The 21568-nt window shown below is 40.3% G+C and overlaps 1 protein-coding gene across 18 annotated transcripts in view; it reads right to left on the reverse strand.

Moving 5' to 3' along the window:
• SH3KBP1 (SH3 domain containing kinase binding protein 1) overlaps positions 1-21568 on the reverse strand; it is a 357317-nt gene that overhangs the window by 128614 nt on the left and 207135 nt on the right. The window contains exon 1 of one of the 18 annotated variants that reach the window (XM_008972956.4): positions 12928-13205. The exons of 15 other annotated variants lie outside the window; for them this stretch is intronic. In XM_008972956.4, the coding sequence (XP_008971204.1) occupies positions 12928-12939 (12 nt within the window). In that variant the 5' untranslated portion in view covers positions 12940-13205. Of the gene's footprint in view, positions 1-12363; positions 12454-12927; positions 13206-21568 lie in introns of those variants that run through there. 2 more of the 18 variants (XM_057301158.2, XM_063601889.1) reach the window with 2 other exon arrangements.

Genomic DNA, 21568 nt, shown 5'->3' on the forward strand with positions numbered 1-21568 from the left:
ATAGAGTTTCAATTTTGCAAGATAAAAAAAGTTCTGGAGATGGATGGTGGTGATGGTTGCACAGCAGTGTGAATGTCCTTAAAGCCACTGAACTACACACTTAAAAACGGCTAAGCTGCTTATGTTATGTATATTTTACCACATATTCTTCTTTTCCTGTAAGCCTCTCTCTGGCCAGGAATGTTGATTAGAATGGGGGGAAAAAAAGTTGCTCATGAGGCTGTGATATCCTGATACTTAATATTCGACCACAAAATAATCAGGGGTGTAGTCAGTATCTAATGAGGTGAGTCAGAGAACAAACCCATCTTTTTCCAGAAGCTTTCCATCTCAGGGATGCCTGCTGTGTTCATTCACCTCGGTCTTATCTGAAACACTCCTTCTACGGCTCTGAAAGATAACCTACTGCTTCCATAAAGACTACCTCTAAATCTCGCTAACACTAAATAGCTCTGACTTTAGTATCTTAGGACTCATTCTTTACTTTCATCATCTGCTCCACAGATTCCCAAAGAATAACATTTATTCCTTTTTTCCCCCATTTTCTGGGCTCCTCTATTTTATAGAAAAAAGGCAGAGAACATTATATCAAGTTACTTAAAAAGGCTCAATGATATCTTTCTTTCTTTTTTTTTTTTTTTTTGACATGGAGTCTTGCATTGTCACCCGGGATGGAGTGCAGTGGCGCGATCTCAGCTCACTGCAACCTCTGCCTCCTGGGTTCAAGTGATTCCCCTACCTCAGCCTCCCGAGTAGCTGCAGGCATCCACCACCACGCCCGGCTAATTTTTGTATTTTTAGTAGAGATGGGGTTTCACCATAATGGTCAGGCTGCTCTCGAACTCCTGACCTCGTGATCCACCCGCCTCGGCCTCCTAAAGTGCTGGGATTACAGGCGTGAGCCACCACACCCGGCCAATGATATCATTTTTATATTTTGTTTTTATTAGAAATAATGAGTTCAAGCCACATACTTATTCAAAAAAGGAGCTTCCTAAATACAGCCAGAGGTAAGGTACACTTTTTTTTTTTTAGGAGACAGGATCTTGCTCTGTCACCCAGGCTGGAGTGCAGTGGTGCCATCATAGCTCACCACAGCCTCGACCTCCCGGGCTCAAGCGAGCCTCTCAAGTAGCTGAGACTACAGATACACACCATCATGCCCAGCTAATTTTTTTTTTTTTTTTTTTGAGACGGAGTTTCACTCTCATCGCCCAGGCTGGAGTGCAATGGCACAATCTCAGCTCACTGCAACCTCTGCCTCCCGGGTTCAGGTGATTCTCCTGTCACAGCCTCCTGAGTAGCTGGGAATACAGGTGCCCGCCACCACGCCTGGCTAATTTCTGTATTTTTAGTAGAGACAGGGTTTCACCGTGTTGGTCAGGCTGGTCTCGAACTCCTGACCTCAGGTGATCCGCCCGCCTTGGTCTCCCAAAGTGCTAGGATTACAAGCATGAGCCACTGTGCCCGGCCACATGCCCAGCTAATTTTTAATTTTTTTTTCTAGAGACAGGGTCTCACTATGTTGCCCAGGCTGGTCACCAACTCCTGGGCTTAAACAAGAGACCTTCCCACCTCGGCCTCCCAAAGTGCTGGGATTACAGGCATGAGCCGCTGCACCCAGCCAAGGTCCACATTTGATACGTCTTCTAGATGTATAGCAAAACATTTAGAAAGATGATTCAAAGGTGCTTCAAGAATGGAGATCCCAAAACAGATTAAATTAAACTCAGGACACTCCAGTTACCACTTAGTAAGACATATTCAACAATGAGGGGTAAACCCATATTGTATGCCTTTCACGAAAATATCCTAGATGTCAACTGTTGGAACTCTCTCTCACCTCCCCCATGTTCCTACTGAACTCACTTTGAATCTCTAAAACAGCATTCACTGTCCTCTGTCTTATATTTATGGCTGCTTCTCTATGTGCCTGTTGAATCAACTGGACTATAAATGCTGGAGGAGGAGGACTGGGTTCTGGTAATCTTTGTATCTACCCATGTGCCTTGCACAGGAGATGCTAAATATTCTTAATTTACTTCAGTCAACAGGAAACTCAACATCTATCACAAAATATTTAGATTTATGGAGCAAGGCCTGAGTGCAATGAGTTATCTAGGCACTAGGGACCTAAGGATGGAATGAATAAACCCGTGCCACTTTCAGCACCTAGTGGTAAGACTGAATTAGTATTAAGAAGACTTACAGTTATGCAATCTTGTGGAAGCTACTTAACCTCTCTGTGCCTCAGTTTTCACTTCTGAAATGGACATAACAATATACATCTCATAGGTTTTCTAGGTAGGTAACGTGCTTAGCTATTATTACTGTTATTGAATTTTACTGAATTAAAAACTCAATCTTCATAATGCTTCTTTATGAATTCTAGTTACAGAGAATGATGGTTTCGATTACAACTTTTTGAAACAGCAGGTTAACTGCTCCATTCCTCCACTTGGGGACTTATGAGCAAGAAGCAACTTTTACAAGAGAATTACACAGCACAGACATGCTGGGAGGAAAGCGATAACTGAAAAATGGAAAGAGAAGGAAAGCAACAGCCATCACCACAGAAGTCATTGCTGAGGAGGAAAAAGCTAATGGAACAAAGAGCTTTCAGGTCAAGAAGGCATCAGTTAAGGTGGTGCCTACAGTGAGTGGCTGGAAGACCATCCCAGGAGCCCCTCAAGTGCGGGTCCATGCCAACCGCTTCTGGCTGCATCCAAACTTATCTACTGTCAATGATGGAAAAACAACAAGGCATGTGTCTGGGAAAAATGGGCTGTTGTCAGAGAACAGAAAGCCTTTTATTGAAACTTTTGACACTCAGGAGCAAACACACCACCATAGAAAATTACCCCAAGCCATCTTTTACAAAGCTTGGCATCCATTCAATAAGGGATGAAGAAATCCTAAATTGCCAGGCCAGATACTCCTCCCGATGCAGTTAAGAAACAGGGGCCAGATGAGACCATCAACTCATGTAGTACAGATTTCTAAAGCCACTAGTGGAAATAGCTGCCAGAATCTTAGACATGAAAAGTTGAATTCATAGTCCTTTACCTGGAATTGGCCAGGCCTCCTGCCAAAGGCTTCTCTTAAAGGCTTCTTTCAAGATTAGTAAGGAAGGGAGAACTGGAATCCTGTTCAGATCCTATAGGGAGTACATTAATTCAACAAGCCTTTGCAGAATGCAGCCCACAAGCCCAAACTGCTTTCCCACGGTATTTTTATGTTTATATTGTAAAGAAAATGTTGCATTCTCAGCTATAACATGGTAGATTTAAACATAATATTGATGGGAATCTACACAACCACCAAATTCCAGTTCTCCCAGATCTGGTCCTCTATGTATCTAGAGCCTTAAAACCGAGCATTACACACAGCCTTTCAAAGAGATGTTTACAAAAAGTTTGTAATGACATGGGAAATTTTATATAATGCGAAGTGGAAAAGATACAAAGTTATGTGTGTGGAAAAAATTATGTGTGTGGTATGATCTCAACCAGTTAAAAATGTATGGCAAAAGGACTGAAAGTAAATATTTTAAAAAGTTAACAGTGACTGCCCCAGGGTGATTAAATTATCAGTTCTTTTTAGCTTTTTACTTTTTTTTTTAACTTTTAATGTTTCTGCAAACTAGTTATTACTTTTAAAATCAGAAAAAATAAAGGTTTTTTTTTTTTTTTTTTTTTTTTTTTTTTTTTTTTTGAGATGGAGTTTCGCTCTGTTGCCCAGGCTGGAGTGCAGTGGCGCAATCTCGGCTCACTGCAACCTCCGCCTCCCGGGTTCAAACAATTCTCCTGCCTCAGCCTCCTGAGTAGCTGGGATTACAGGTGTGCGCCACCACGCCCAGCTAATTTTTGTATTTTTAGTAGAGACAGGGTTTCACCATGTTGGCCAGGCTGGTCTTGAATTCCTGACCTCAGGTGATCGACCTGCCTTGGCCTCCCAAAGTGCTGGGATTACAGGTGTGAGCCACTGCGCCTGGCCAGAAAAAATAAAGTTCTAAGAAAATAGCATACACTGAGGTAGCGAAAAATGATGTTCTACCCCTCCACGTTATTGATGTCTTTCCATAAGGTCTGATTTGGTTTGCAACATCTCCCAACTAGAAATCATATGCAACTTTCGTTTGTGTGTCATTATATTTCCTTCTCCAAGTTATTAGTAAGGATGTTAAGAACATCAGATGTAAAATGAGTCATGACGGTAATTCGAAAGACACCACCCATATAGAATATTCCCTGCCATTTATCATCACCCTTTACTTATAGTTTTTCACAGTTAATATCTTCAGTGACTAGTAGATGACGTAAAGTAATTTCCAATTCATGCTGTTCCAAATAAAGTATTGAGACATTGTATCAAATGTTTTCAATCTCAAAAACATATTTCCTGCTCTTCTAGTTAAACCCATGAATTCCTTATTCATACATCTGTAAGGGACTGAAAAAAAGAGTTAACTTCACTTTGTAACGTTTTTCATATATGCTCAAGGATAATGCTTATAGATTCCTTATCTCCCAGTATTTGAAGAAGTATTGATTTAAAGGCTGTGATCTATTTGCAGAGGATCCATAGCTTAATTGTTCAGTTTTCTAGCAGTTCTCTAGTTCTTCATGAGTAAAAATTCTTTTGAAACACAAATCAAAGTAATTACGGTTTCTCAAATGGGAGAAAAAACAAGTGTGATAAAAACCAGGCTCCCCAAATTTTGAGGTTCCACTTTTTTCTCTATTACTCTTAGAACTATTTACTTAAGTATATCATAATTTTAAAATTATACAGATTTCACAGATACTTTCATTTCTCAGCTATTTGACAAGCATCTCCACTTAACATGAACATACTTTGATTTTGCTGACTTCAAAAACCAGGACTGACTTTTTTTTTTTTTTTTAATGGGATTCAAGTTTGAGGTGGGGACAGATTCAGTAAATGTAGTTAAGATGAACCTTTTTGTAGAGTATATTCTGGTCTGGTGAAGCAAAAGGTCAATAAAGTCTATACTTGGCTGTCATTCATATTCATTCATTCTTCCATTCATTTTAACTTCAGTTTAACAGCAAGTCTTGGGAGGAACAGGAGTCTTAAGGTTGTAAGTTATCTTTTAAGATGCCTGAGTTTTAGGCAAATTAAATCCTCATTATCTGAATAAATGGTAAGTCTTTCATTATTCATTTTGCATGTTCTCATCTTCCTGTACTAAAATATTTCCCCATTATTTTCTGCTTTCTCTGTAACACACACAAAGGCACCAAGCCACACAAAATGCAAAAGAAAACCCTCATTTAAAAAAACAAAACAAAACAAAACATGAAATCACCTATTTTAATCATGTGCTTCTTAAATGGTGCTTTTCGTGGTTGTTATTTTTTAAGAGGGATATTTTGTTTTTTCAGGAAGAGTAGGGAAGACAATGTGCACAGTAAAATATCCCAATTGATACATTTTTCTGGTCTTGAGAAATTCCTTGTCCTTTTCTATTACAATGGAGAATGTTCATTTCAATGTTCTCCACTTATAAGTTCCGGAGAGCAGCAGTCCTTCTTTGTGCCTTCCACAAAGACCTGCTATAGGCTCCGCACAGAGAAAACACAATACAGATTCACGGAACATGGTGACAAAGGAAGATAAAGACCAGGAACGGTACTGTTGGAATTGACAACACATTCCCTACTCCTGAGATATTACATTTTATCTAGCTCAGACATATAGGTTTCGGTTGGTTATCTACCCAAATTTATAGGGACTTTCAGTAAAAGATTTCCACATACTCCCCCCATAGGACAACGAAGAGTTTATCGACTCTCATTATTGGCTACTTCTCCATTATTTGCAATCTGATCACCATGCTTCAAGTTAAATGGGGCTCCCTGCTGGGCACAGTGGCTCACGCCTGTAATCCTAGCATTTTAGGAAGCCAAGGCAAGAGGACCACCTGATGCCAGGAGTTCAAGACCAGCTTGAACAATGTGGCAAAAACTCATCTCCACAAAAAATTTAAAAATTAGCTGGGCATGGTGGTGCACACACACCTGTAGTCCCAGCTATACAGGAGGCTGAGGCAGAAGAAGATGGCTTAAGCCTGGGAGGTCGAGGAGGCTGCAATGAGCCATGATCATGTCAGTGCCCTCTAACCTGGGCAACAAAGCAAGACCCTCTCTCAATCAATCAATCAATGGGACGCCTCTTTCTCAGTCACCAGAGAGACCACAGAACAGTCAACTGTCAAATCCTACATAATATATCTCCTCATGGACTCCATTTACTCGTCTCTCTCTACTGCAATGACCACTGTTTCTCTACCACTCCTGATTTCTAATTTCTTAACCATCTTCACTGCCTTATATCATCATGCCCTAGGATACCCTTACTTCTTTCTAGCCACTCAATTTCATGCCAAGATGATCAACTGCCAGTCTTCAACTGATACGGAAAAGTCAGGGTTGGGCTACACACAAACACACTGCTGCTCTATGGCCCCATAGAACGAATTTTATTACTTGGAAACTTAGTGATCACTCCCTGACCCAGCTGTATCTCTTTCAGCCTCTCATTAATTTTCTCAAGACCCCTTTTCATCTCTTATCCAGACCACTTTTCTCTTCTCCTGCCAAATGACCTATGACTAAAGGTCATAGAAACCTAGAGTTGTTTGAAATTTTGGGCACTGCGTACGAAAATTATACCAAAATGTCAGAGATCCTATAACCCTTCACTGGAAAGTACAGCAAGGTTGTCCATGAATTACATTCTGCTCACCTCTACTGCAAGTTGATATTGTGACAGGTATTGCTCAGGCAGATTACTTCCATGTGTGGGCATAGAGTTACCAGCTTCATAATGTTTTAGCCTCTTCTGAATTGAAAAAACAACAGTATTGTATGTCTACTTTCTCAGCTTCTAACAATGCCTGAATGTAAAGGGAGTAACGGGGTTTGAGGCAAGATGAATATATGATTAGACACGTAAAATATACAAGGCATCTTGTTCTTCCAATGTAGTAACTAGACAATGCTAAGCACTGCATCAAGAGGACAGTTTTGCACGACTCTAGGATCTAAAAATATTGACACTTTTTACATCATTACTCCTCTTGTTATCGACTTTGTGAATAATCTAGAAAAGTTACCCTAGAAGTTCCAGAAAAGCTGCTTCTAATAGAGAGAGAAAATGAGAACCCAACTAAGAATTCAAAATAAAAAGAACAGACTGAGCAGATGTTACCAAAACAAATGGAGCAAAACATATTAAAGTCACTGGTGGGTGAAAATTCTTAGCAAGTAAAAGAAGAAAAAGAAAATGAGGCAGTAAATCCACCTTTATCATTTCTACCTTCCTCATTTTAAACGACAAAACAGAAATACAACTTCTGAGTGACACAGACCTCAACTTTCTGCCTTCACTTTACCAAACCATGCCTATTTGATTCCTAAGAGTTCAAGGATAACTTTAATTGAGGTGACACTTCTGAGTCACAGGGCATTCGTAAAATGGCTTGAGGATGGCCTTTTGATAAAGAAGTGTCTTTTAGAGGCAATTCCAGCACACTTTTATTTTGTGAATTGCTCATTTTATAGCCCGGGTTTAGAGAGAGAGAAAAATACCTATTAGAGGTGTAAGTATAGCTTATTGTGATGTTTCCATTTGTTTCTAGAGCATTTATGGCTATACATTTATTTGGGATCTAGCCTCCAACATTAAGAGCCTGAGCTGGGAATAAGGTTGTCATCCTGTAGCTTTTAAATGGCCTCCAATGCCACAGAGAAGTACAAAACAGGCTGCTGACTGACTGATCTCTGTAATCTAAATTCTTTAAGTGTAAGAAAAGACACACCACCATGCAGTCAAAGTAAGCTGGATAGCTTCTTTTAAAGTTGCCAGTTTTTATATAGCATTAAACTCATTCCATCCCACTGAAATCCAGTTGGCTAGAATATCATTTTACAACTAGTGAGAATATCAGAGAGAAAAAGACAGCTACGTACAAAGACATGATAGTTTTAATGGCCAAATTTTTAAAGCTGGATTTCAGGAACCAAATGCATCTGCATACTTCAGGATATAAATATTATGAAAACAATTATTAATACAAGTAAAGAACAAAAGAGGGTCACAATTAAATACTTAGACTTTAGTACACTCCACTAAAGGCTACCAACTGAATCATTAAATAAACGATTCAGCAAATAATTTGTAAAAAAAAAAAAAGGACTTTCATTTTCTACCCCTAAGGAATTCCAGAGTAGAAGGTGAAGAGGAAAAAAAAAATCAATCACAAAACTAGCTTTATCCACTACGTAAGATGAATCAGATACCATCGCTTAGAATTATTAATAACAGTTGCACAAAAGATAAATTCATCTTTTTTCAAGAGAACTGTTTTAAATCTACTCTCCAACAAACCTTTGACTATAGATTCAGGTAAGCGGATGGGGCAACATGAAAAGCCAGTCCTGGTCACCATTAAACCTCTGAAACCAAGTAACTACCTGGGCACTCCACTCATTTTTTTCTTTGGGGCTATGGGAACAGTGGGGCTGTGTTCTTCCTTTAAGCGATTTGTAGTCTCTTCAGATTACATGACTGATCAGCTAGTTAATGGTGATTCTAAGACTATTTCCCAACTCATCATTTCAAGATGAGAATAATAATAATTTCCTTCCCCCTTAGTGACAGGCAACATGAACACCAACTCTAATTGCAATGAGATACCACTTCACACCCATTAGGATGGCTACAAGAAGAAAAAAAAGCAAACAGAAAATAACAAGTGAGGACATGGAGAAATTGGAACTCTCATGCATTGCTGAGACTCCCACTGAGTGAAACAATGCAGCCACTGTAGAAAACAGTAGGGCAATTCCCCCAAAAATTTAAATCGGAGTTGCCCTATGATCCAGCAATTCTACTTCTGGAGATATATCTAAAAAATTGAAAGCAAGGACTCAAACAAGTATTGGTATGCCAATGTACATTGTAGCATTATTCACAATAGCCAAAAGATAGAAAAAACCCAAATGTCCATCAACAGATGAATAGATCAACAAAATGCATTATATCCATAGAATGAAATAATACTCAGCCTTAAAAACGAAAGAAATTCTGATATGTGCCACAACATGAAGGAACTTTGAAGACATCATGCTAAGTGAAATAAGTCGGTCATAAGAGGACAAATATCCCCATGAATCCACATATGTGAAGTACCTAGTCAAATTCATAGAGACAGAAAGTAGAACGGTAGCTGCTGGGGTCAGGGGTAGGAGGCATGAGAGGTTATTGTTTAATGGGTATGGAGTTTCATTTTTGCAAGATGAAAAAGTTCTGGAGATGGATAGTGATGACGGTTGCACAAATATATGAATGTACTTAATATCACTGAACTACACACTTAAAAATGGTTAAGGTGGCTAGGCACAGTGGCTCATGCCTGTAATCCCAGCACTTTGGAAGGCTGAGGTGAGAGAATTCTTTGAGGCTAGGAGTTCAAAACCTGTCTGGGGGCAACATAGTAAGACCCTGTCTCTACAAAAGGAATAAAAAAAGTCAGCTAGGCATGGTGGCTCATGTCTGCACTCCCAGCTACTTGGGAGGCTGAGGCAGGAGGATCACTTGAGCCCAGGAGGTCAAGACTGCAGTGAGCTGTGATCACACCACTGCACTCCAGCCTGGGTGACAGAGTGAGACTCTGTCTCAAAAAACAAAGCAAAGCATAAAATGGCAAAGGCAGTAAAATTTATGATGTTAAATATATTTTACAACAATAAAAAACCAATTCCACATATCTGCAAGAGTGCATATAACTTTTATGGTGATTTCCACCAGGAAGTAAAGTTAAGTGTATAGGATTCAGAAAGTCTTACTTTTGTTCTGTTGGGATTTTTTTTTTTTTTTACCGTATACTTGAATTATTTTCATTAAAAACAAAACTAGCCAGAATTAAGTCGACCTTTAACCTAGAAATTCCTCTTTTAAAAATTCAGCCTAAGGAAATAATCAGGGAAGAAACAACGATGGATTTACAAGAATGTTGTTTGTAATGTTAAAAATGGGGGAGCAACTTAAATAGTTATCCTTGGGAGATTGTTTCAACAAATGGTGCTGCATCTCTACAACGGACAGAGACCCTAGGGATATCATGAGGCTATCTGACAGAAGAAGGGGTCCCATAGTACATTAAGTTTTTAAAAACAGGCAACATTTGATATAACTTCATCATTTAATGAAGAGTGATGTGTGTACTGCATGCATATTCAGACTCAAAAAAATGTCTGGAAGAGGCTGGGTGCGGTGGTTCATGCCTGTAATCCCAGCACTTTGGGAGGCCAAGGCGGGTGGATCAACTGAGGTCAGGAGTTCGAGACCAGCCTGGCCAACATGGTGAAACCCCATCCCTACTAAAAATACAAAAATTAGCCAGGCGTGGTGGCGGGCGCCTATAGTCCCAGCTACTCAGGAGGCTGAGGCAGGAGAATCGAGGGAAATCATGAGGCTACCTGACAGAAAAAGGGGTCTCATAGAAAGTTTTTAAAAACAGGCAACATTTGATATGACTTCATTATTTAGTGAAGAGTGATGTGTGTACTGCATGCACATTCAGGCTCAAAAAAAAGTCTGGAAGAGGTCAGGTGCAGTGGCTTATGCCTGTAATCCCAGCACTTTGGGAGGCCAAGGTAGGTGGATCATCTGAGGTCAGGAGTTCGAGACCAGCCTGGCCAACATGGTGAAACCCCATCCCTACTAAAAATACAAAAATTAGCCGGGCATGGTGGTGGGCGCCTGTAGTCCCAGCTACTCAGGAGGCTGAGGCAGGAGAATCGCTTGAACCTGGGAGGCGGAGGTTGCAGTGAGCCAAGATTACGTCACTGCACTCCAGCCAGCCTGGGCGACAGGGTGAGACTGTGTCTCAAAAAAAAAAAAAAAAAAAGTCTGGAAGGATACATATAAAATGTTAACTATGGTTGTTCCCGAATGATAGGATTGAGGGTAATATATATATATATATATATTTTTGAGACAGGCTCTCACTCTGTCACCCAGGTTGGAGTGCAGTGACACGATCTCAGCTCACTGCAGCCTCAACCTCCCGGGCTCAGGCGATCCTCCCACCTCAGCCTCCCGAGTAGCTGGGGACTACAGGTGTGCATGCCACCACACCCAGCTAATTTTTGTATTTTTTGTAGAGTTGGGGTTTTGCCATGTTGCCGAGGCTAGCCTCAAACTCCTGACCTCAAGTGATCCAACTGCCTCAGCCTCCCAAAGTGCTGGGATTACAAGCATTAGCCACTGCACTCAGCTGAGGATGATTTCTATTTATTTCTTTGTATTCTTCAACTTTGAATAATAATAATAATTATTATTATTATTATTATTATTACAAAGAGCTCTTGTAATGAGAGAAGTAACAGAGCTACCTCCATTTTGAGAAACAAACAATCAAAGGGTTCAGGGAGCACTTACCAGTGCAACAAGTAGCTCAGACATCACAGGACCAAGGCAAAACCTGTCAGGCCCCCCAGGGGCTACCATTCCTCTCCCATCTCCAGGCCCTAGCTGCTGAGACTTTCCCATGTTTTTCACACCTTACAATCAATCATGCTTTCACTCATTTCCCCAAGGAAGAAGATTCACCATCTTTATTTTGCATATAAATACCTCATTCAGATTTCTACTCATCAGAACTCAGAACAAAGACATCCAGCATAAGATCAGCAAACATAAGCTATCTTTCCCTAGGAAAATCCTCTCAAGCCATTGCCGATGAATATATTTTTATCCTAGCCAGCCCCTAACGGCACTCTCCTCATATATCTGACTCTGTCCTCCTTTCTAGGCAAGCAACAGATGCCATTTAAAAACCTTTCAAGAAGTTCCCCTACTCTTAAAATGATATGTTAAAACAATGTGTTTCCTTTTGGCCACGCTATTTTTTTTTTTTTTTGTAATTTTGAAAATAGTATAAGTTAAAGCCAACAGAAAAAGACATAAAGGGACATATTTTACAGACCTCATCAATTCTCCCCTTAAAATTTTTTTTTTCAATGAGAGACAGGGATATGAAAGACATATGACACACTGTAAGCCTTACTTATCCTGTGGTTTATTTAGGGAATTTTGTGTTTGGAAAATGACAGACTTCTGCTTTTAGGTAGACAAATATGAACAACTCACAGAGAAAAACAAGACCACTTATTTCTAGCAAACTTTTATAAAATCAAAATAATTTAGTGTCTTAATTTTTCTCCATACATGAGTACATACCTATAAATGCCCGGCACTACAAAACTAGCCAAATATCTTTACCCCATCATAAAAAAAGCAGTTCAATAGCACCCAGAAGTCACTACTCACAGCTGCTCCACTCACAAAGAAAACTCCAAATGTCGGTGCCCCTCAAGAGTGAAACGCCCCACAGCTGGCTTGCTCTGCATGGACATACCCTTCTCTCCTAAGCTAACCCGAAAAGCAAGCTGGATTTGTTTACTGCACAAACATCTGTAATTGCTAAACATCTCTGTGACATGGTGTAACAGTTACCGCTTGTGCAAACTGCCCATCTAAATTTCTCTCTGCAATATGAGCACATGAAAACCCAAGACACAGAGAGATTGGAAACATCTGTAAAAATTAATGGCCAAATTGACCAAAGTGGGAGGGATTAAAACGGCTAAATAGCTCCAGAGTAACATTCAGCTTTAGCAAATAATCCATATACTTGATAGGTTCCTCCTCAGCTTATCCATAGCTCCCCTCTGTGGGATCCTAGCTGGCACACACATTGTTTCAACCCACTAATGCAAACCCATTACCCAGTCTTGCTACAAAATGTTATATACAGATAAGATACAGGTTAAGTGGATTTATTACAACTCTAAAAGCAAAAAAAAAAAAAAAAGAAAAAAAAAAAAGAAATACCTCTTCTCCCATGATGCAGCCAGCCTCCTCTCTTCAGTTTGAAAAGGTCCCAGAACTCCCCTGGAATCCTCCCACTTCCTTCCAACAGCACGGAGCCTGAGGACCCAGCCTAACCCTGAGTCATACTTGGGACCAAATGAGGAATGGGGAGAACAAAGCTCGCATTTGTTTATGGTTCAGGAAGCCAGGGCCAATTCATGGCTTGGGTGGCTTCGAGAGAAGTCCTCCTCCCTCGCCTATGTTGCTGCTGCAATCTGGGCTCCCTCCTGGGGCCCCCAGGTGTGACCATTCGGACAAGGAACACACTGAGGGAGTGTTTATTTGGCAAGACCTAGTGATCACGTCTGTTTAAAAATGCCAGAGAAGAAATAAAAAGCCCACTATCTTTCAACAGATCATATGGCTAGAGAGTGAGGGATATCTAGAATATAGTCTGTATATGACATATCAATCATGAACATGCCTGTATTTTAAATGCAATTAGTTGCACTATACAAAAATTACTCATAAACACACACACACACACACACACACACACACACACACACTGAAGAAGGAAAAACAGCCGTGGCTTTATGGAAATACTCCCCCTAGGAAAAATACAGCAAGATTGTTGCCATGTCATCAGGAGCATCCTAACAGGTTGAAATGAAATATTTAAATCACAATTTTGTTCTTTCCCCCAAAAGAGATACCATTTTAATCACCACTTCAATGAATCTAGAGCGCAGTGGTTAAGTGTTCAAAACTCTGGAGCCGGAGTGTTTGAGATCAAAATCCCAGTTGAGCTACTTCCTGGCTTTGTGATCCTGAACAACTTATTCAACCTTTGTTCATCTCAGTTTCCTTATCTACAAAATGGGGATAATGGCACCAACCTACAGGGCTGTCTGGAAAATTAAATAATATATGTAAAGTACTTACAAAAGTGCTTGGCACACAGTAAATATCATATTAGCCACAATTACAAGTTCAGGACAATTTCACAAATCAGGATGCCAAGTAAACAGTATCCTTATCTTACCACATTTCTCATATGCTTAGACTTTGATGACCTGTTTCAGTTAACTATGGTTAATATTTAAATTTTTAATTAAACTAATTTAAAAACCATTTGCTTACTATTTATTAACTGCCTGCACTGTATCTAACTCTGTAAGGGGCTTTAAATAAGATGCTGTCCCAGTCCTCAAGAAATTTACAATCTCCTTGGGTAAATAAGACATAAATCTGTTTACTTATCACACACACACACAAATGTAGGTGATGTCACTAGGTAGTAAATGACAAATATAATACAAGTGCTACAGAATTAGCATTTGGAATTCAGAGAACAGATAAAAACAATTCCCTTATCAAAACCCAACTAGGACGGAGGAGAATAAACAAATCTCCTGTGTAGAAGGATTCCAAATCATTTCTTTAGATACTCCTCCCTCAAGGAGGTAGAATGAAACTCCCCACTCTTTAAGTGGGAGGGGCACAGAGTACCCTTTTTCCAAAGAGTCAAGTATGGAAAGAGGGAAAAAACCAGAACTTTCGAGCGGAGAAACCTGACTAACACCTACGTCAGCCAAGGTGACTAAGGTTAACATCTATAGCGATAAGTATGGAATTAATATGATGTAATGAGAGCACTTCACCTCTGTGGCCTTCCTCCCAAAAACCCACAACTCCAATCTACTCATGAGAATAACTTCAGACAAATGCTTATTTAAGGACATTCTACAAAACTGAAAATTGCCATGGTCATCAAAAATAAAGAAAGTCTGGGAAACTGTTAAAGCCTAACAAGATGAGAAAACTAAATGTGGTATTCTGGATGGGATCCTGCAACAGAAAAAGGACACTGGATAAAAACTAAGGACATCTGAATAAAGCATGGATGTTAGTCAATAATGATAATATGGGCCAGGCATGGTGGCTCACGCCTGTAATCCTAGCACTTTGGGAGGCCAAGGTGTGCGGATTACTTGAGGTCAGGAGTTCAAGACCAGCCTGGCCAACATGGTGAAACCTCGTCTCTACTAAAAATACAAAAATTAGCCAGGCCTGGTGGCAGGTGCCTGTAATCCCAGCTACTCAGGAGGCTGAGGCAGAAGAATTGCTTGAATCGGGTGGGGGTGGGGGGCGGAGGTTGCAGTGAGCCGAGATGGCGCCACTGCACTCCAGCCTGGGCAACAGAGCAAGATTCTGTCTCAAAAAAAAAAAAAAAGATAATATGAAACGTACCACGTTAATGCAAGATGTTAACAAGAGAGGAAGCTGGGTGTGAGGTATGTGGGAACTCTATTATCTTCACAACTTTTCCATAAATCTAAAACTACTCTAAAATTAAAAGTTGATTAAAAAACTAATTAGAAAGATAAACCTGCTGAATGCAAAGGTATATATAAATAAACACATATCTGTGATTTATAGTTATACATGTTTATGCCCATGTGTATATCTATGTAAATCTATTTAACAAGGCCCTCTCAACTTCAAATTTAAAAATTGTCTCTATCTTCTTAGCCTATCTATTAATGAAGATAGTAGAATGCTGACTCCTGGCTTTTTCATTCCCAAAATACACAAAAGAATTTTCTTTGAAAGGAAACTTGGCTCTTTTGTCAGTGTTGCTGCCAACCCAGGCAACGGCGATCCAGCTTAAAGAGTGTGCATGAGGTGGGCCCATCTGCCCCTTTCCAAGAGCTACTAGAAGTTCCTGGTGCCTGGCCAATTAGTCATCAACCATGGAGCCCCGGGGCTGGCAAGTCTCCCAGCTACTTCCTCTCCCATCTCCAGTCCACATTCCTCAGCACCTCCCCAGTTATCTCTCTAAAGTATAAATCTGATCATGCTGCTGCCCAACTGAACTCCTTCACCAACTTGCCCACCCACCCAGAAGAAGGGCAGCTTGTGAGTGGGCTGGCAGAGCCCTGCAGGAAGAGGCACCACCTCCCCTTCAGCTGCCCACTTCCTCCACTACCACCACCACAGCCCCTGCACCCCAGCCTAACCCACCTCCTCCTTCAACATACTCATGCTCACTCCTTGTCCACATGCACACTGCTAGTACCATGAATTCCCAACATCTTTTAACACCTTGCTCAAATACCACATTCCTTAAAAAGAGACCAAGGATATCCCATCCCTTCCTTCTTGACCTGGAGGAAAGTTAGTAGTTTCTTCCTTTCTATTCTCATTGATGCTTTGGACATGCCTCTGCTAGTCTTTCCCCTTACATTATAATGACTTTTATACATACCCCCTTTCTCTCCAATGTAGGGACAATCCAAAGCATTAAATGAGAAGCCTGTATATGACAGCTGATACAAGGTGTGACTTAGGGTAGGAGGTGTTAACTCCATTCCGATGAACCACACCAGATCTGCTCCACCCCAAATAAATAACCTGTCAGGTTAAAAAAAAACCGCACTTACTATGCAAATACAACATCTAGACATGCCATTTAGCAATCCCTTTCCAAATGGATTGCCACCCCTTTGTTCATTTACATAGAAATCCCAGAGCTACCACTGCTAATCCATAAAAGGCATTCAATAAAGCTTCACACTGCTGATCCATAAAAGGCATTCAATAAAGCTTCAGTGAATGAATGAATGAGTGAATTAATGAACAAATGGAAGAGTGAATCTTAGCTAGACCACAAGCAGATCCCAACCAGAATTGGATTAGCACAAAACAATATCTTCATTCATCCAGTCCACAAATATTTACTGAGGGCCAACTATCATTTAACAACTATTTTCATAAACTGTAAATGGTGACTAACACAGACAAGGTCCCAAATTATGGCACTTACTTTCTAGTGGCTGACATTTAAGACTTGGTGATATGAAACAAACAGCTAACACAGATATAGCAAAATTCAATTGTACTTCTTGCAGTTTGAAATTTGCCATAATAAAAAATTAAAGAGGCCAGGCATGGTGGCTCATGCCTGTAATCCCAGCACTTTGGAAGGCTGAGGGAGGTGGATCACCGGAGGTCAGGAGTTCAAGACCAGCCTGGCCAACATGGTGAAACCCCGTCTCTACTAAAAATACAAAAATCAGCCAGGCGTGGTGGCCCACACCTATAATCCCAGCTACTCGGGAGGCTGAGGCAGGAGAATTGCTTGAACCCGGGAGGCAGAGGTTGCAGTGAGCCAAGATCATGCCACTGCACTCCAGCCTGGGTGACAGAGCAAGACCCTGCCTCAAATAAATAAATAAATAAATAAATAAATAAATAAATAAATAGAAATAACCCTGGAAAATGTACTGTCATTTATAGATACTCTTTCTACCCTAATAACAATAAGGACAACAATAATAATAACTAACGTTAATCAAGTGATTACTATGTGCCAGGCACTTCTCTAACCATTACATGTTACTTAATCCTCACAACAACCCTCTGGGGTAGATTCTCTTGTTACTCTAATTTTACAGACGAGGAATCAAAAGCACTGAGTGGTTAAGTAACTTGTCCCAGGAAGAGGCAGAGTTGAAGTCTGAACCTGGACTATCTGTCCTCCATGTTTAATAACCACTATACTTTTTTTTTTTTTTTTTTCCAGAGTCTCGCTCTGTCGCCCAGGCTGGAGGACAGTGGCGCAATCTCAGCTCATTGCAACCTCCACCTCCCAGGTTCAAGCGATTCTCCTGCCTCAGGCTCCCGAGTAGCTGGGACTACAGGCGCATGCTACCATGCCCAGCTAATTTTTTGAATTTTTAGTAGAGACTGGGTTTCACAGTGTTAGCCAGGATGGTCTCCATTTCCTGAACTCATGATCCACCTGCCTTGGCTGGGATTATAGGCGTGAGCCACCACACCCGGCCAACCACTATACTCTTAACACAATTTGAAAACCTTCTGGGAATATGATTCTTGGTGACAATCTGGTGGCAACTAAATATTTCTTAGAAAATACGCTAGGCTGAGTGTTTTAGAAAGTTCACATCAAACATATATAAAACAGAAAGCAGCACCCAACATGACAAAGAATAATCCTGTAATACTGGTTCACTGTTTCTGTTTCCCTTTCCCTACCAACTCCCCTCCTCCTTCCTTCCTTTTTCCAGATCAGGAAACAAAACTGAGACACTCTGAGGAGAGAGAAGCCAAAGTCTGAAAATCCCGAACACTTCATTCAACCCAGGCAACCAGTGGGCATCTTAATACCATCTGCTCATTAAAAACCACAGGTTTTCCAACAACTCAAGAGACACAATCTTATTTTTCAACCAAAATGAGGGACAGCCAATACTCTAGGTCTCAGATAATCACAACAAGGTTTTGACCCTTGTGTTTAATTAGTCAAAGAGTATATCTCATTAGCTTCTGGAGTTCTCTAGAGCTTATTTCTAGTCTTCAAAGGATTAGGACATAGATCTCTCATTTTTAAGGTACTAAGATCATCACCTTATTGACATATTTTAATTTTATATGATTATGCAGCTTAATAAATTTTTACTAGAATGGATAAAAAGACTACCTGGGTGGGGGCTGGGTGGGAGGTGGGGATGGTTAATGCATACATAAAAAATAGAAAGAATGAATAAGACCTACTGTTTGGTAGCACAACAGGATTACTATAGTCAATAATAATTGCACATTTTAAAATAACTTAAAGAGTATAATTTTATTGTTTGTAACTCAACGGATAAATGCTTGAGGAGATGGATACCCCATTCTCCATGATGTGCTTATTTCACAGTGCATGCCTGTATCAAAACATCTCATGTGCCACATAAATACACCTATTATGTACCCACAAAAATTAAATACAAAAAAAAAGACTACCTGAGATACGTATGAAAATACTTAAATTCTCTTATTGTAATTTGGCTAATTAAAAACTTGATTAGTCACTCTCATTTATACACAATTTTAATTCTAATTATCTGTCCCAAGTAAAAGCTACAATGTGGATACCATAAAGGCATTAATTTGGGTGACTATAATTCTATAAATGAGATTCAAGATGACAAGAGTTGAAAAAGAGGCTGTTACAAACACAACGTCTTGTAGAAAGTGTAGACAGAATTCAAGAGAGAGATGTCAGAAGTCACTAATGGAAATCAGCTAAGACAGGAAGACCATGGGAAAGAAGCTTCTTGAAAGATTTCTCCGCAGGGAATCCAGTAAACAACCAACCTGGCAAACCATTCAGTTTAGAAATCTTTCCAGTAAGGCAAAAAAGACTACTTTTTCCAATAATTAAGTGGGCCAAGACTGGTAGTGCCTAAAGAGCTAGGACACGGAATGAGCTGGCACCAAAAACCCAGCATTATTCTATATAAAGCCATGTCAGGTTAGGTCCTGAGACTCACTCGAGTATCTGTAACTTACCTAACCATGTGTAATACCTGACACTCCTTTCCCTAAGTGGTTGGTCAGAAGTGATCATCTAAGTGACTCATAAAAAGGGAAGGAGTTTAGAAACAGAGAGTAGGGCCAGACTGGGGTCACAGGAAAATAGCCTGATGAAGAAATTCCCTCTCAGGTCCACAGGTGGGAGACAGAGGTACCACCTGTATTCATGAGAATACAGTCTCGTCTGGGCTTGCCTTCTTGCTCAGTCTTCCAGCCCAATCTCTAGGCTGATGACTCTGAAACCTACATTTACAGTTCTCTCCCAATCACCAGACTTATGTATCCATCTGCCTGCTGGATGTCTCTACTTGATACAGTCCCACAAGAACTTCCAAATCCAGCTAGTCTAACCCATGTCCTTCCTCCCCAAATATCTTCTCTCTCCACTGTTTTCTAATCAGAAAATAGTACTCAGTTGCTTAAGCCAGTTGCCGAAGGCACAATCTTCAAGTCCTCCCTCTTCTTTATCCCCCACATACTATCAAACTTGATTCTATCTTCAAAATATTTCCCCAAACCATCCATTTCTCTCCATGACAATAGTTCAAGCTGTTAAAACATCCCTTACCTTGATGTCCCCTTCTATGTAAAGAAATTCAAATGGACACTCTCTGGACACAATTAGACACTCCTGCCGTTCTCTTCCCCTTTATGTTTCCTTCCCTGGGAGAGTGAAATTACTTATCTGATAGGTGAATTTAAGAAAAATATACTGGGCGTGCTCAGCTTAGCTCTTCTCTTTCCTCCTCTTGGAAGTCAGCCTTCTCTGCTGTTCCTCAAGGTGCAGGTCTTTCTATCTCACATTGGCCTGAGTTAGTCCAATGTTGCTGAGATTGTGTGGGCAAATCTGTCTAATTTTGGGAATCAGCTGGCAGGCCCATTTGCCTCTCACACTAATCTATATCTTCCAACTTTGCCTTCATCAGTAATGACACTGCAATAAAACGTATGCACAGAGAGATCACAAATCATAAGTGTTCAGCTTGAGAACATTTCACAAAATAAAATACAAGCTATACAAATAGAGGGATATACCATGTTCATGAATTAGAAAGGTACCAATTGTCATCAAAAGTGTCTATAGATTCAATGCAATCTCAATCAAAATTCCAGGAGGGTTTTTTTTTTTTATGATGATGGGGGATTGACAAACTGATTCTAAAATTTAAATTAAAATGCAAAGGGCCAAGAGTAGCTCAGGTAATCTTGAAGAGGAATACATAGGCAGCATAGAATGGGCACAAGGAAAAAAAGACCAACAGAACAGAGTCCAGAAATAGGCCCACTTATATATAGCCACTTAGGTTATGACTAAGGTGATAGGGCTGTGCAGTGTAGAAAGGATAATCTTTTCAATAAACAGTGCTGGGTCAACTGGATATCTATAATGAAAAAAAATCAGCAAAATATTTTGATTATCCATTCACTCACTCATCTAATTAATTAACTGGTTTAGAACCTAGATTTGGAGTGGGGGGCTATTTATCAGGAAAGCCAGTATGTTTCTGTTACCTTTCTTCTGAATTTTACTCACCCTGTCTTCTGTAATCCACTCCCCACATTACAGTTGGAATACTTTCGCTAAACCACCTATCTGATCGTGTCACTCTCTTGCTTAAAACACTTTGATAGTTTCCCATTGCTCTCAAGATCAAGTCCAACTCCCTAACGAGTCTCACAAGACTCTTCATGATCTGGGCCCTGCTTCTTTCCCCCCTTCCTGCTGGAGCCTCTACACATCATCTGTGCTATCTCTTTCCCTCTTCAGGGCATTTATAGATATTGCTCTCCCTACCTTAATAACTCTACGCCTACTGGACCCATGGTTTTCAGCCTAAACATCACTTCCTGTAGGAAGCTGGTACACACACACATGAACGGACACATACCTTCCAGCCTCCCTAACAACTTACCACTTCCTGCCATGCCTGAGGGCTCCTACAGCACAACACTGTGTTCTCAGCCTGATTATGGCATTTCCTATACTCTATTATTATTGTTTATTTACTTTTCTGTAGCTCCCTGAGGGCAGTGACCTGGTCTCCCTCACGACTGTATCCTCAGTACTGAGCATATTTAGTGAGCACTCAATACATGCTAGTTGAAATGAGTCATATTTAGAAAGTATTTTCAGGTATATATTTTTTAAGTCCTGTGAGGTAAGATAGGTAAAAAAAAAGTATTCCCATTTTACAGATGGCCCAGCTGAGGCCAACTTCATCGAGGTCAATCAGCTAGGATGAAGGTACTATGGCCCTATGATTTTCTAAGGTGT

The sequence above is a fragment of the Pan paniscus genome, chromosome X (genome assembly GCF_029289425.2).
Source record: "Pan paniscus chromosome X, NHGRI_mPanPan1-v2.0_pri, whole genome shotgun sequence".
Classification (NCBI taxonomy): Eukaryota; Metazoa; Chordata; class Mammalia; order Primates; family Hominidae; genus Pan; species Pan paniscus.